Source organism: Etheostoma cragini, chromosome 15 (assembly GCF_013103735.1).
Source record: "Etheostoma cragini isolate CJK2018 chromosome 15, CSU_Ecrag_1.0, whole genome shotgun sequence".
In the NCBI taxonomy this organism is placed as follows: Eukaryota; Metazoa; Chordata; class Actinopteri; order Perciformes; family Percidae; genus Etheostoma; species Etheostoma cragini.
In genome coordinates this window covers 16,693,922-16,709,458 of record NC_048421.1, presented here as the reverse complement: position 1 = coordinate 16,709,458, position 15,537 = coordinate 16,693,922, and the positions used below count along the sequence as shown (strand labels likewise).

The 15,537-nt window shown below is 41.5% G+C and overlaps 2 protein-coding genes across 2 annotated transcripts in view; one reads left to right on the top strand and one right to left on the bottom strand.

Annotated features, from left to right (window-relative positions):
• Positions 1-7,547, bottom strand: part of paqr4a (progestin and adipoQ receptor family member IVa) — a 7,759-nt gene extending 212 nt beyond the window's left edge. Inside the window, exons 1-3 of the mRNA XM_034893457.1 lie at positions 6,460-7,547; positions 2,259-2,477; positions 1-817 (exon numbers count right to left, since the gene is read on the bottom strand). The exon at positions 1-817 is cut by the window's left edge and continues 212 nt beyond it. Coding sequence (XP_034749348.1) covers positions 384-817; positions 2,259-2,477; positions 6,460-6,733 — 927 coding nt within the window. The 5' untranslated portion in view covers positions 6,734-7,547 and the 3' untranslated portion in view covers positions 1-383. The remainder of the gene's footprint in view (positions 818-2,258; positions 2,478-6,459) is intronic.
• A 5,944-nt stretch (positions 7,548-13,491) lies between these two features.
• LOC117958171 (perforin-1-like) overlaps positions 13,492-15,537 on the top strand; it is a 2,495-nt gene continuing 449 nt past the window's right edge. The window contains exons 1-5 of the mRNA XM_034894445.1: positions 13,492-13,551; positions 14,063-14,624; positions 14,765-14,903; positions 15,038-15,249; positions 15,494-15,536. Of these exons, the coding sequence (XP_034750336.1) occupies positions 14,092-14,624; positions 14,765-14,903; positions 15,038-15,249; positions 15,494-15,536 (927 nt within the window). The 5' untranslated portion in view covers positions 13,492-13,551; positions 14,063-14,091. The remainder of the gene's footprint in view (positions 13,552-14,062; positions 14,625-14,764; positions 14,904-15,037; positions 15,250-15,493; position 15,537) is intronic.

The following is a 15,537-nucleotide window of genomic DNA, read 5'->3' as shown; positions in this document are numbered from 1 at the left end:
GTGTGTGTGTGTGTGTGTGTGTGTGTATGCGTGTGTGTGAGAGTGTGTGTGTGTGTGTGTGTGTGTTCATCCGTCCGTATATACCTGTATTTCCATGTTTATGGAGAGTGACAGAGTCAAAATACTTGTGCGTGTTACTGGACATACTTTTGCCTACATTCGCACAAAGTAACAAGATGGACATAGATATGAACATTCTGAGTTTAAGCAAATGAGGCGAACACATGCACAGAGAACATATTGTCTCACCTCACTGCATCAGTTCCCCCTGAATACTCCCCTTCTCTTTCTCTCTGCAGACACCCCCATCCCCTCAGAGGTCTTATGTCCTTACAACCCAATGCTCGAGCTTGAAAGGGTTGGGGGCTACAGGGGGGAATTGGTCAATCTGAGGGACAGTTGTAGCTGTTGATCCACAGCAGGTCATCCAGCACACCCCAGTGTAGGTAAAGGATGGAGCCTACCACCAGTACATGCATGATCTGGTGGCTATTGCACCAGTAGTCAAAGAGGCCCGGGCGGAAGCGCTCCGGGATGCGCATGATGTTGATGACCCCGCCCAGCACGGCCAGCGCATCCATCATGAGGAAGTGGCGTAGCGAGGTGGGGCTGCCGCCACCCAAGCCCACCCCGCGAAGCAAGAAGAAGGAAAAGCGGAATACCGCCTGCCAGGCGAAGGAGCGCAATCGGCGAACGCTGCTCCGAGCCGTGACAGCACAGTAGATGGCGTGGCTGGACAGCAGGATGTAGACTATAAGGGCCACGGTGCGGATGAACGGGTAGCACAGCAGCGTGCTGTAGACAATGGGCAGTGCCCCTGAGACAAGAAAACACACAGAGGAGAGTCAGAATAGAGAGGGAGCATTAATGCCAGACTCAGCAGCAATGTAACGCCTGGTGCAAGCCACAGCGCACACAGGTCAAAACGTTTGAACCCAGTGTGACAGCGCTCTTTCAGAGTGGTGAGCAGCTCTCAGATCATCTGCCTGACTGTGTTAAATGCAGCACTCAACTCATATAAAAGTCATGTGGACGCTCCATATAAAACTTAACTTTCCAGATGAGGAGACTTGGGTGAAATTAAAAAGAGCTGAGGATGAATATTTGCTGAAATCCAGAAGAAAATTCCTTAAGTCCATACGGAGAGCACTCTAGTTACAGCAAAGGGTTGACTTTGGAGGCTGAAAACAGTTCAGTTGTATTACACTCATCTAGAGCGTAAACAACTATTCCTTTAGCTGATGAACAGACAATTAATCAGTAACTACTTTGATATTAGGTTGTCATTTTTTTAAAGCAAAAAAAGCCAATTTCTTTTTCCAATTCCAAATTGTCAAATATGAGGCTTTGCCGAATTTCTCTGATTTATATCTTTGGGTTTTATAAGGGTTCTGCAGTGGTTAGCACTGTCACAGCAAGAGGGCTCCAGGTTCCAAACTGGCTTGGGGCCTTTCTGTGGGGAGTTTCCATGTTCTCCCCGTGTCAGCGTGGGTTTCCTCCGGGGGCCCCGGCGTCCTCCTGACTCTAAATTGCCCGTAGGTGTGAATGTGAGTGTGAATGGTTCTCGGCCTCTATGTGTCAACTTGTCCAGGTTACCCGCCTCTTGGCTAATGTTAGCTTGGATAGGTTCCACCCCCCCCTTCCCCACCGCGCCACTAAATAGAATAGGCACTTACAGATAATGGATGGACAGATAGGTATCGGTCTGTTTTTGACAAAAAAATCAAAGGGTGTAATAAATTAATCAAGAAATAACAATAAAGAAAATTAGCTGCAATAGAATCCTCCTATAAGAATATTCTTGACAATTACCTAGTCTGTAACTAAATAAGTTATCGCTGAAAGTTTAAAAGAAATAAAAAGCTAAATGTTGTGGACTTAGTATGTGTTTCTATACGGTATTTAATCTAAACTAGGAGTGGTTAATATTGTCTCTTTTTATGCCAAGCTGAATATTTTGTACATAAATACATGAAAAACATTGCACTTGTCATTTTAATTTTAATAAACTAATACATGCTGCATGGACAGATCAATAACCATTTTAAAACTTGGGTCATCACTTACATTGGTCAGTTGACTTAGTAGTCAAATATGTTGTCAGTGCAGGTATACTCCCACGGTAAATCATTGAGAGTCAATGAAAAACAAGTTCCACTCTTTAAGTAAACAGAGAAGAAATAACAGAAGGCCGGCTGACAAAGAATGAAAACATGATGAACGGTGAAGAAATCTGCCGAGCTTCCACGGAGGCTTACCCAATGTGTTGATCATGCAGATTCCACACACGTCAAGTTTGAGGAGGGTGTGGTAGACGGGCTCCCCTCCCTCGTGGTTCATGAAGAGGTGGTAGAGCACAGAGCCCAGCTGGGGCGAGAGGCAAGCCAGGAAGTGTACCACGCCCAACCATGTGACGCTGATCTGAGACCAGGGGATGTGGAGAGGGAGCAGCACCAGGAAGCAAACCAAAGGGATGCCTGGAAATAGGAAGGACAGAGAAACAGAGACAGCACAGTCGTCAGAGTAGACTTTACCTCAGCTGTAATTGAAGTTGAAGCTCATGTGTAGCTGCTGTCAAGGCCCAACACACAAAGGGGACCTTTGTTGCACTTGGTGTCATGTACAAATTGAGTTTACCTTTTTGTGCAAAATTTGTAAAGCAACATCCTGTATATTATAAGGATTATTTACAGTTTTATTTCTTGATGGCGTCCAGTGCTTGACAGAAAACAAAGCCTGAGGTAATGTGCACGCTGTTGTGAAAATGAAGGTGTCATGTTTATTGTGATGAATTATCTAGCTCAGGACTTTTGAGGCCTGTAGCCATTATGTTTCCAACTATATCAGAATGAGTGGCCGCGACCTGAGTTGAGCCCCCCCCCCCCTTAAATTGACTGACGGGCAACATTGTAGTGTGGTTTGGCAGGGCTACTTCACATGAACTTAATCTTTTGACAAAGGTGGTCCAAACTGCAGCTAAAATCAGTCATCAATTAACAAGTCATCCTGCACACAATCTCTTCTCCCAACTTCCATCAGGGAGACACTTGCAGAGCATCCCAACGCACACATTAGTTTCAGGGATAGTTTTTACCCCCTGGTAAAAAGGCTGCTGAATGATAGTACAACAGGAAGGAGGGCTGAGGTCTGAGCTTAGTTATCATGTTTACTGTGCTTGGACGTTTTTAAATGTTATTTTTATTGATTTTTATTAGTTAATCATTGTGCTGAGAGCGTACCAAGGCACACTGTATTTAATTCATATGTATAATAAAATGCATTATGACAATAAACTTGAACTGAACAGTGCTATATGAGCAACAATCCAGACCTTGAAATTTGATCCAGATACATTTGTGACGATCATTTATCACTCTACACCACACATATTGCACTCCCCTCCCCTTTTTTTGCTCACTCTGCCTTTTCCAATGTCAAGTCATTTGTCCCAGCCAGGTGATACTCTCAATGCCATCTACTGTAACACATCTATTTTAAGTGTGTTGGCTCTGCTCCTCCCCCCACTCATTCTGAGCTGGCTGGCCGTTCAGTCCCAGTCAGGGTTGAATACAGTAGAGAGGACCTCGTCTGAAGGCATGGGCAGGATGTTTTCAGTTTATATGCAAAACAAACCAGCTCATTAAACTTACCTGAAATGTTACAACACAATAAAAAAAACAATGTTCCACCAGAGTTATGAGCACAGCTCTGCATCTTCTCTTCTAAATTTGGAGAATTGGACAAAAGTTCATTAAATTAAAACGTCACTGCTTTATATAGCCAATGATCTTACTGGTGTAAGGGTGGTAACTGATCTTACTGGTGTAGGTGAGGTAACATGCTCAGCTGATGTCACTGGTGTAATAAAGACTTCCAAGGCCATTTCTCTCATGATCACTACTGCAGTTTATTCAGTGACTACTGGCAGGTGGAAGTGAATTGATGACCTTTAGAATGAGGAAGTTGTCAGATTATCAGTATTCTGTGAACACACAGATGATGTACTGCAATCTCTACAGCCATTGGATGTATTTTAATACAGTAGTAACAGGTCATGCTGATGTATGCCATGCCATATTGGCTGTCTAATCACATTAGATTGAAAGCAGAATAACACCATGAAGCTGACAAGCCGACACATCAATCTCACCTCTGGCTGCATAGATTCATTTTGGCTTGCGCCAACCTATTTAAGGAATGGCACACTATTGTGTAACCATGACATTTTTGGACCAGATGAAAAATCCACTCCCAGGCAATTTCCACTATGTGCAGGTCAATTGAACAGATAACCATTTATGTCTAGCTTCTGCTTGTTAAAAACATGAAATAAGGCCTACATAATTGAATTAATCATACTTAAAGGCGTACTTTGGCGATTAGCATTAAGCTTTGTAGCAGCAGAAAGTCTTTTTAAATGACAGTGCTTCCCTCCCTCCATGTCCCCCTGAGACGAGATATCTCTGTGTTGTGTGTCTGAAAAAAAAAACTCTGATGACGCAAAAATTGTCATTTTGCGTCATTTGAGGCATTTTTTCCCCAGAGCTAGGGAACTACAAGCCAGCTAATTCCGCATCTTTTCAACCCCCCCATAGGGGGTTGGACCCGGAACAAACCGAAGCGAGTGTGTGCACTAAATGTAGCCTGTTGTGTGTGTCGTTTTTATATAATGTTCGTGTATATGGCTGAAATGACAATAAAACACACTTAAGTTGAGTTGAATGCCACACCGTCTGTCTAGCTAGCTATGTCTGTAAACATAAGGTGTGGCTTGGGAGTGCTCAAAGAGTCCACTCCCAAGCCACACCTAATGTTTACAGACATAGGGTGTGGCTTGGAAGTGGACTCTTTGAGCAGCGAAGCAGGTGCATTCTGGGATTTGGTGTCTTTCATCCACATTAAACAAAAACACATTTTCTGGCCTTTCTCGGTCTAGAAGGCACCAATTTCGAAAAGAAATTCACATTTCAACTACATAAGTGACCCAATTTAAAGATATTCATCTTTCAAGCGGTGAAATCTCCCTTTAACTCTTCAATGTGGCACACATATAAGTTACAAAGTAAGGAGCATTTATTAAAATGAAAAATGGTTCTCTATGCTCGCCATTGCAGGGATAAATTTGTAGCAACTTTTCAAGTGACTGACTGATGAGTAACACTAGTGGTAATACATGGCTTTTACAAAAACAGTGTAAAAATACTCTATTCCTAGTAAAAGTCTTGTGTTCAAAATTGTGTTAGTAGAATAAAAGTGATGTTATGCATACAAACGGCCCCTGTGATTGTTGTAGGCCTATTTCATCATATGATAATTGGGGGCGGATGGTTTAAAGGTTTAATCCCCAGGCCGACAGGAGAATGTCTGGGTGGGGAATACGAAAGTGCAGTGTTTCTCCCTCCCTCATTACCACCACTGAGATGCCGTTGAGCAAGGCCCTTAACCTCCAGTGAAGCTGCTCAGTGGAAGCAGGTCAGACTGTTTGTACTTGGCAAGTACTTTCAGGTTACTGTGTAACTGTGTGAATGGATCCTGCAAAAAGAGAGGCTTCCACTCAGTGAACCTTCCCTGAATAAAAGGTTGAAAAAATGATAAATGGATTAATGTTTTTGTGGAAATAGTTTTTACACTAACCATTTTACTTTTAGTGAAGGTGGTGGAGCAAATTCTAACCACATTATTAGTGGAAACAAACATTTCAATTTTCAAGCAAAAACAGTGGGAAACATGTCAAACACACTCTACTTCAGCTTCTCAAATGAAAGGATTTGCTGCTTTTGTTTGTCACATACCATTGAAATCTGAACACCTTTGGGTTTTGGCCAAGAAGGTTTGAAGATACCACCTCGGGCTCTGGGAAGTTGCAATTTTTGAGGGTATTTTCCCTACCCTATTTTTTCCATTTTCTTCAACATTTTACACTGTTGGGTAGTTTTATCTTGAAATATGTCATATTTTCTAACTTGATCATGTGTTTCATATGCAAAATCATAATCTAAACTAGTAACTACAACTGTCTAATACATGTAGTAAATTAAAAGTACATGGTTTCCTTCTAAAATGTAGTGGACTTGAAGTGTAAAGTAACTAATACTCAAGTTAAGTGCCTCACAATATTACAGTTCACAGTTATTAGTCACAAACCCAACCTGCCATCACTCTCAAATTGATTGGCATGTATTTTAATACATGGACAAACACTAAAAAAGAATTAAATATGTTTACTCACTAAGACAAATATGCATTTAAATATGAATTAGGCTCAAATATGGGGTAACTATAAGTCATATTTGCCATCCTGAACGCTTTCCAGGCTCTAGTGCGATGTCTGGCTTAGCATCCTTCCGCAGGTACAAAGCCTGTACAGTATAGTACTGCTGTGGGTTAATACTTAAAGTCACACCGGCTACCAAAATCTCACCTGCTGATAAGCACTTAATGCTGAATTCCTGTACTTACCGTGAGTGTATATGTTTCCAAGTTCATTGTGCAGGTAAAACAGGCTTCTTATACAGTCTTGCACGGAGGAGCTTGGCCGGTATCCCGTTAGGACGTATTTGTTAAACTGTAGATGTGGAGGTGAACTCGCCCAGTCCAGAAGCCTCGGTCCATTTAAAATTGCCATAGCACACAAGCCCGTTAAAAGGACGCCGCCGAAAAAGTAAAAAACAGACTGTACACCTATATACACATTTAATAGGATTACTGCAACTAAAATCTTGTGGGATACCATTGGTGCTGTTTAGTGGTTCTATATTGTGCTAATACAGCGTCTTAGCTTGCACTGGCAAGCTCACTTAAAGTGTCTCCGCGACGGTGTTTCAGCGCCGCCGCTGCTGGCTTTGAACCGCCGGTACCTGTGAGAGTGTCACCCGCAAGGCTGGAGACAGACTCGGACAGCCACATACATGGTGCGAGCTCGGGACGGTCATTACATATGGCATCTAAAGAATGTCCGTGTGGCACCTAACAGCCTTGAGCGGTTAAGGGGAAAAATGTTCCTCGTCATGTTAAAGCCAATTCCTCATTAGTTAGCATTCCAGTGCAGCAGCACAGGCATGAACGCGTCCCAGGCAGGGATGCTGTGGGTGTTTGAGTGTGAGCCGCGCGTCCATCCAACTCCAGATGATGCTAGCTTGATCCTATAGCGGTCAGATTTGCAACAGAGGACTAGCGGGTCATACCTTTACTTTCATGAAAGAAAAAGGGCTTCAAATGGTCCAATCAGTTCCGTTGACGCGTGCTTGTTTTTGTAACGCTTTAAAAAAGAACAACAGATGAGATCTGGCGCGGAGATTTTAGGAAGGACTGCGGGCTAGCAAGCCGCCGGGCACTCGGCTACCGATGTGCTGTGACTGGAGATGAAAAAGCAGATATTTGAGCCGGGTGACTCCAAACACACGAGGTCCTGTCCGTAACGCCTATATTCACTTTCTTCAACATCTGTTTTCTCCAAATGTTTCCCACCATTATTTCTGGCTGGCCGTACTCCTTGAAATGCGGTGTCTTCCCTGGCGGCCTTTAATTCCCCTGCATCGCCTTTAGTTTCAAGCTAGAAAGAGCACAAATGAGGACATTTCCGCTCATTGATTTCAAAATAAAACTTCATATGGATAAAAAGCACATTCAATTAAATACAGACTGCATTTCATGCCACCGATATCTTACCATAGCCTATGTGTCAGGCTATTTAGCAAGGCTCATATAATAAGTAATATTAAATATTATTTTCAAACAGTTGTTGAAGCAAGACAATGTGCTCAGCAAGACCGTGGCTGCTCATTGCTCAAGTAAGTTCAGTCAAACGGTGGTTAACATGAATACAAAGGATTCTGCTAAAGATGATGCCTTCAGGGAGGCCTGAGTCAAATATTGTTTTTGTGCCACCCCCTTATTTCCAGAGAGATCTTATGAAATGGCGTATGTATGACACTCCCAACCCCGGGTACATTGTGTACTCTTATTCGGTAGGCCTACTCCTGTTCTGGAAAAATACCATCTAGCTCCAGATTTTCTTTTCACTGTTAGTGCCCCTTGCTGTTACAGGTCATTTATCATCATCAGATTAAAAATTACAGTTTCTGAAACATTTAGAAGGTATATTTACTGTAGTTACTTTAAAAAGTAATATCTATATATATATGTGCATATTTCATTAAACCTTTATATAAAAATTGAACTTTATTTTGAAGGCAAACTCTTGTAATTTCTGGTCTAATTCTGTTCTACTGGGACTAGTTTCATGTTGCTTGGCGGACTGGCAGTTAAATGCCAACACTGACTGAGCTACAGCTGCCTTCCATTCATCCGGAAATATTGCAGTTGCCACCTGAGCTCACATGATAAACACAAAGCATGATTATTATTTGTAAGTTAATAGCAAGTATTTCCTTTCAGCAAAAAAAATACTTTCTTGTTATAATTACAGATGCAAATTTAGTTCAGCGTGGAGGTTGCATTTTCTGAAAACTGATTTATCTATCTATAAAGTACAGGAACGCATGTGTATTTGTCTGTCTGTGTGTGTGTGTCTGTTACGGTGTCTTGCTACGGGCACGAGTAAGTGCAGTGCCAAATTTGACGTTGTTTGAATTAGAAATGCAAAAGATATTATTAAATATCGCTAAAAGAAGCACACATTGGCTTTTTCCGCTCTAGTCACTGGCCACCCCCCCACTCACACTGCACAAAGCGCAGGACCAGAAACCGAGGATTGAAGAAAGCACCATGGGTCATCAGGGGTCCCATTTATAAAACTGTGCGTAGGATGCTTAATGAAAGTGTACATACGGCCAAAAGCCCAAAATGGTGTAAGCCAAAAAAATTCAGATTTATAAAACCATGCGCATGCACATCTGTAAGCAATGTTCCCTTTATAAATCACAGATTACCCACAAGTGTGCATAAGTGAATCAGCCTCTCATCCCACCCTGTGCACGCCAATTTTTAACCATGAATAGACAATGCAAAGCACCCCGTGAATGCTGATAAGTATGTTAACATGAATAATGTAAATGAATGAATGCCCAATCATGACGACTGGCAGAGAAATAGCAAAAAACCTCTAAAACGCTCGGGAATTGCTGCAAATCAGGTTATAATTTTGGCCTGATCTCACACAGTGTAGGCAAACCTGACAACACAGGCACTACAGCACACGGGTACAGCTTTAAAATGGTCCCCCGGTGGCTATAGGTGTAAACCGAGTCCTGCGTATCCTGATCTGCCTTTGAAAAATTGAAAGCTCAGATGGGCCGATCTGAAATCTTGCTCCTTATGAGGTCATAAGGGTCAAGGTTACCTCCCCTTTCTCTGCTTTGCCTGTCCAGAGAATTTGGCCCACCCATGAGAGTGAGACATCATAACTTTCAAAAAAACAAAGTGGCAGCTGGTCAAGAACACACCCCAGTCTCCACCTTGCCCCCCCCCCCTCCTCCTCAAAAGCTACAGACTCAGAAATGGCACATACTAATGAAAGCTCACTGTGGGACTGGCTCTAGTGGCTGTAATTCTGCACCAAGGCTGAATTTTGGGAAAGAGACTTTAGATACGGTATTAGTGGACCACTAAGGTCTATAGAAAAGCATCATGTCATGGTTCTGTTCTGCCGTTATCTAATGGAAGGGTATTTGATGCTATTATACATGGAGTCGGGCCATCTCATCCTCCTGCCCTCCGTAGCGGACAATGTGATGGGGAGACAGCACCGATTAAATATTAAGAACGAGTTTTGATTTAAGATTTGAATTGGATTTTACAAGGTGTTGTTGGAAAAATTATCACTCAGTAGAAGGGCATATAACACCGCTGGATTTAGCTTTAGTATAACGTGGATGATATGGAGAGAAAAAAACATGTGAGACATCAATACTAGAAAATATTTAGAGTAATCATTATTCCCACATCTACTTTCTGCAGTCTGACATCAGTTCACCATCAGCTACACCAATTGCCATTGTCTCCGAAATGTGCATACGCACGTGTCAGAGTTTGCGTGTAGGACCGCACATTCTCCCGTCAAGTTTGTTTTTAAATCACAACCTTTGCGTGGGATGTGTTGTATCCATATTTTCATATGTTAAATAGTTGCCCTGTCTGTCTTCACTGTACTGTGTGATATATAGTGTTAATACTGCACTTCCTGTCTATAGTGTTCACATTGCACTTTTCTGCATTTTTGCAATTCTGTTTAGACGCTAACTGCGTTTCAATGTCTTTATAATTGTACTTTGCACAATGACAAAGATAAAACTAATGTAAATCTAATCTCATGTAATCTAAACTCCTGCTATCTGTACACAGATACCCAGATACATGTCACCTAATATCACCATAATAAACTGTTATGCAACCATGTTGCTCAATTTTCCATATTTATTGGATGTCATTATGTCATTATGTCAGTATCAGTATTTGCTTTCTACCATGCACAAACAGAAATGTCACTGTACTTTTGCTGTGTAATTGTAACAATGAGTGCGCAAACACACCAAACCAACAATTACTAAAAACACACCCAAAAACAGATTTTGCACAGGCACCGCATTAATACCAGAGAAAAAATAATACTATTATAATTACAGAATATGCATGGAAATTTGGAGAGTCTCAGATTTTAACCATGAGAGAACCTATTGCTGCGGCAGGTATATACACTCACCGAAAGGATTATTAGGAACACCCGTTCAATTTCTCATGAATGCAATTATATAATCAACCAGTCACATGGCAGTTGCTTCAGTGCATTTTGGGGTGTGGTCCTGGTCAAGACAATCTCCTGAACTCCAAACTGAATGTCAGAATGGGAAAGAAAGGTGATTTAAGCAATTTTGAGCGTGGCACGGTTGTTGGTGCCAGACGGGCCGGTATTTCACAAAAACATCCAGTATGCGGCCAGTCCTGTGGGCAAAAACGGCTTGTTGATGCCAGAGGTCAGAGGAGAATGGGCCGACTGATTCAAGCTAATAGAAGAGCAACTTTGACTGAACTAACCACTCGTTACAACCGAGGTATGCAGCAAAGCATTTATGAAGCCACAACGCGCAGAACCTTGAGGGGTATGAGCTACAACAGCAGAAGACCCCACTGGGTAGCAATCATCTCCACTACAAATAGGAAAAAGAGGCTACAATTTGCAAGAGCTCACCAAAATTGGACAGTTGAAGACTGGAAAAATGTTGCCTGGTCTGATGAGTCTCGATTTTATGGTACAGTCAGAATTTGGCGTAAACAGAATGAGAACATAGATCCATCATGCCTTGTTACCACTGTGCAGGCTGGTGGTGGTGGTGTAATGGTGTGGGGGATGTTTTATTGGCACACTTTAGGCCCCTTAGTGCCAATTGGGCAGGGTTTAAATGCCACGGCCTACCTGAGCATTGTTTCTGACCATGTCCATCCCCTTTATGGCCACCATGTACCCATCTTCTGATGGCTACTACCAGCAAGATAATGCACAGTGTCACAGAGCTCCAATCATTTCAAATTGGTTTCTTCAACATGAAAATGAGTTCACTGTACTAAAATGGCCCCCACAGTCACCAGAGCTCAACACAATAGAGCATCTTTGGGATGTGGTGGAATGGGAGCTTTGTGCCCTGGATGTGCATCCCACAAATCTCCATCAACTGCAAGATGCTATCCTATCAATATGGGCCAATGTTTCTAAAGAATGCTTTCAGCACCTTGTTTAATCAATGGCACGTAGAATTAGGGCAGTTCTGAAGTCGAAAGGCGGTCAAACACAGTATGAGTATGGTGTTCCTAATAATCCTATAGGTGAGTGTACATGAGTCACTGTCCAGACATAAGTTTGCGTGCAATGCTCAAATCCCATTTATGCTACGTGTTGCTTGACTTCCAATAACAAACGACGACAACATTCCTGTCATTATAGGATCAACTTGCTACTATTTCTGCACAAAAGCAATAGATGCACTTGGATTTAGATGTTTCCGAAGAGCACTTGTAAGCCTGTAATGGCAGAGAACTGCTGAGGATCTGGATGAATCACACCACCTCCACCTCTCACCCCTCTCTGCTGCTTGGACCTTATGACATGTAGCCGCCTACACCAGCACCTCTGTGGCACTGGGCTGAACAAGGCCCCCTATTATTCTGAACAACCCACATGTCACATGTTAATCAGATGTGGTTAACAGTTCTACAGAAATGAAGAGAGAAGTGAAGACCATAACAACACATTTTTTTATGCCATCATATCATGTTTCATTCATTTTATAGTTTCTCTCCTACTTGCAGTGGAGCTTTTACACATCTGTTCTTTTCATATGAATCAATGCATTTATAATTTTTCACAGTGTTTTGTGTTGCCTTATCTGTAATAAATTACACTACATGTACTAAAAGTGCTCTTACAACCCATACGTATTTATAATACTGTTCACACTGTATATGTATATCACCTCTAATGTGCTCATATTTATGCTGCTGCACTATACAGTATATTTTTGCTTACTTGCTACGCGTGTTAATATTGTTTTCTTGATGTATTTATCTAAGCATATTCACATCCATCCATTACTGTTTATTTTGATTTATATATGCCTCTATACATATGTATAATATGCTGTATTGTTTGGATAATTGACTGTATTTTGTTGTCTTAGTACTGCAATGACAATGAAGGTGAACATAAAATAACAATATATTGTAATGGTTTCTTCTCACTTAATTTCAAATACATTTATTTTTCCATATTAAAATGGTCAGACATTGCTCTATTTTGTTTTTTTATTTTAAAGTAGATTCATTTTCTTTCCCATGTCAGTATTTGCTACTGAAACACACATCATAAACAACAACAAAATAGATCACAAGTGTCTCAGGTCCTGTTTGGACCTGGATTTAAAATGTGTTCTAAAAGATCTGATCACTGAGACCACTTTTGGAGGTGGAGTGGGCTGCACATGACCGCATTCTTTAAGCAGGGGGTCCGTGAATGTGTCCGGGCCACATTAAGGACATGGACCACTGTAAGTGGAACTACTCATTCACTGGCTTTGTCCAGGGCATCTGGACTATAGCTGTGTATTTCGACCTCCTTTGCATTTTTAAACATTAGTATTTGTCACAGAAACCACTGAGAGTGAATCTTCTGTGTTGGATGTTATTATCATACTGTCTGCAATGTGTTGGTGTTTTTGTTCCAACTATTTCTGAAAGTACGTACAGGGATACAGGAAAGAAACTAAACTTCATACCACACAGATTCAATTAGAAGCTACTAAAGTAATGAAAGCTGAACACACAGACTTATGCGAGAGTAACAACTAGAATACACACACAACAATGACAAAAACCATTTTCACAAGATATGTAGACTATGTATTAACCAGAAATTCCCAGGTGTAAATGTGCATGTAGAGCAGGGGAGTGAGCTGATCACAAGTGGTTAGCCCCCCCACCTCTCCCCTCTCACTGTCGCCTCACCCCCATCACATCCTGCCCTGCTTACTTGTCTATAAAATCACAAAGTATGCATTATGGGTAGTCAGATTCACACATTCAGTGTGAACGTGAGAGACAAAGGTGAGTCCATGTTAATTTGCTTGTTTTAAAATATACTTACACTTTATTTGAAAAGATATAACCTTCAAGAGTCTGTGAAGAGTCTCCCTATTCCCTCAGTCATAAACTTCATACTCGTTCCTTTAACAGTGGTATGTTTAAAACTGGAGGGGGAAATATCGGTAGACCAACAATCAAAAATACTGCTTTTAGACAGATGCGTGATTTTGAAAGTGCTTTGACAGATGATTTAACTGAAGTGACTGAATATGGTGTTAATCTTAAGTTATTTAAAACTGTTCATTACTACAGCAGTGTGGTATTCTATAGCAGTTTAGTCCTGTTGAACCAGAAACGTGCAGTGGTGTAGGAACAGACGGCTTCACTTGCTCATAAAACTTTTATTTTTCAGGATTTTTTAGGATAATTTCTGAATTACTATAAGTAGTAACAATCAAGTAGCAGGGGTGTACTAATACTAATGTACTGCTTGAATGTCTCATGTTTGTTCACTAAAATGTTTCTTTTTCAGGATAAACCATCAGTTTGCATCCACTACCCATGTTTCTGTTGATTATTTGCCTCTATGCCAGCCTCATGCTGTCCCTCCCTCAGTGTACGTATCAGTCGTGCGTAGAGGGGACACCCAGACAGTGCCTGGATGCAGAATTTGCTCCAGGTACTAATTTGGCTGGTGAAGGCTTTGATATCACCAAAATGGAACGTAAAGGAGCCTTTGTGCTCGACATGAATCAGTGGAAACGCAAGGATAAAACGTGCACCCTTTGTAGCAACCCCTATCTAGAAAACAAAAAGCAAAAGCTCCCCTTGTCAGTGGTGGACTGGAGACCAAAGCAGTCCTGCAGCATGAAAGTGGCCAGCACACTCCACCGATCCAGTGAGTCTCTGGTCAGTTCCAGCACCTCTTCTGTGGACAACAACTGGCAGGTAAATCTAGATCTTAAAGTAGGAAGTAAAGGCGCCTCACTGATGCTAGCTGGTACCCATTCTAAACTAGCAGATTACTCTATGGAAAAAACAAAGAATGACAAGTTCAGTTTCACAAGCCACAGCATGTCCTGTGAGTTCTACAGGTAAGATGATGACGACATTTCTCTGCACACTATCCTATAATCAAAGATAAATGCAAAAAACAAATTGAATGAACTTTAATGCTCCAATGCAATACTGTTATATCCGTGTTTCATTTGGTCTGATGTCTCAATGTAAACAGCTACAGAGTGTCCGGCACTTCCAAGTTGCACAGAGAATTTCGCAAAGCAGTGAAAGAGCTTCCCAAAATCTACAGCCCTGAATACAAGCAACAATTTTACAAACTGATTGACAACTTTGGCACCCATTACATTTCTAAGGTAAACTGAAATGAGGGCATGGTTTTAGTAAAACAAAATGCAATGCTATCAACAAATTTAAGCATTATTGATTTTATAAAAAAAAAAGTACTACATTTGCTTATGAAAGTGTGTGTTTAAATATATCATTCCAGGTGAAATTGGGAGGAAGTGTTCTATCGGTGACCAGCATCAGGCAGTGCCAGGCCAGCCTGCAAGGCCTCAGCCTGGAGGAGGTAGCAATGTGCCTGAAAGTTGAGGCGTCGGCCAGCGTCAAAGTTTCAATAAAAACTCAAACAGAACACTGTAAGAAGGACATCGAGAAGACGGGCACGAAGTCAGCCTTCTCCAGCCTCTTCAACGACAGGTAGAAAACATTTTTGTCTTCTATCTTGTCATGTTTTTTTATTATTATTATTCATTTGCATTTCTTACTATTGTTAACACTGTAAAGGCCAGACTTTAATGGCAAGAATTGAAATATGTCAGATTTAAATAAATCTCGCTCTAAATCCAAGACCCACTTTCTGTTTCTAAAAGCTGTGGGCTTCTCTAGTGTGGGTCTAATGTTTGCTCCGGCTCAATTCTTTAACTAACTTTCTCCTCTACAGGTTCACAGAAATAAAAGGGGGTTATACCACAGAGCCGGACCTTC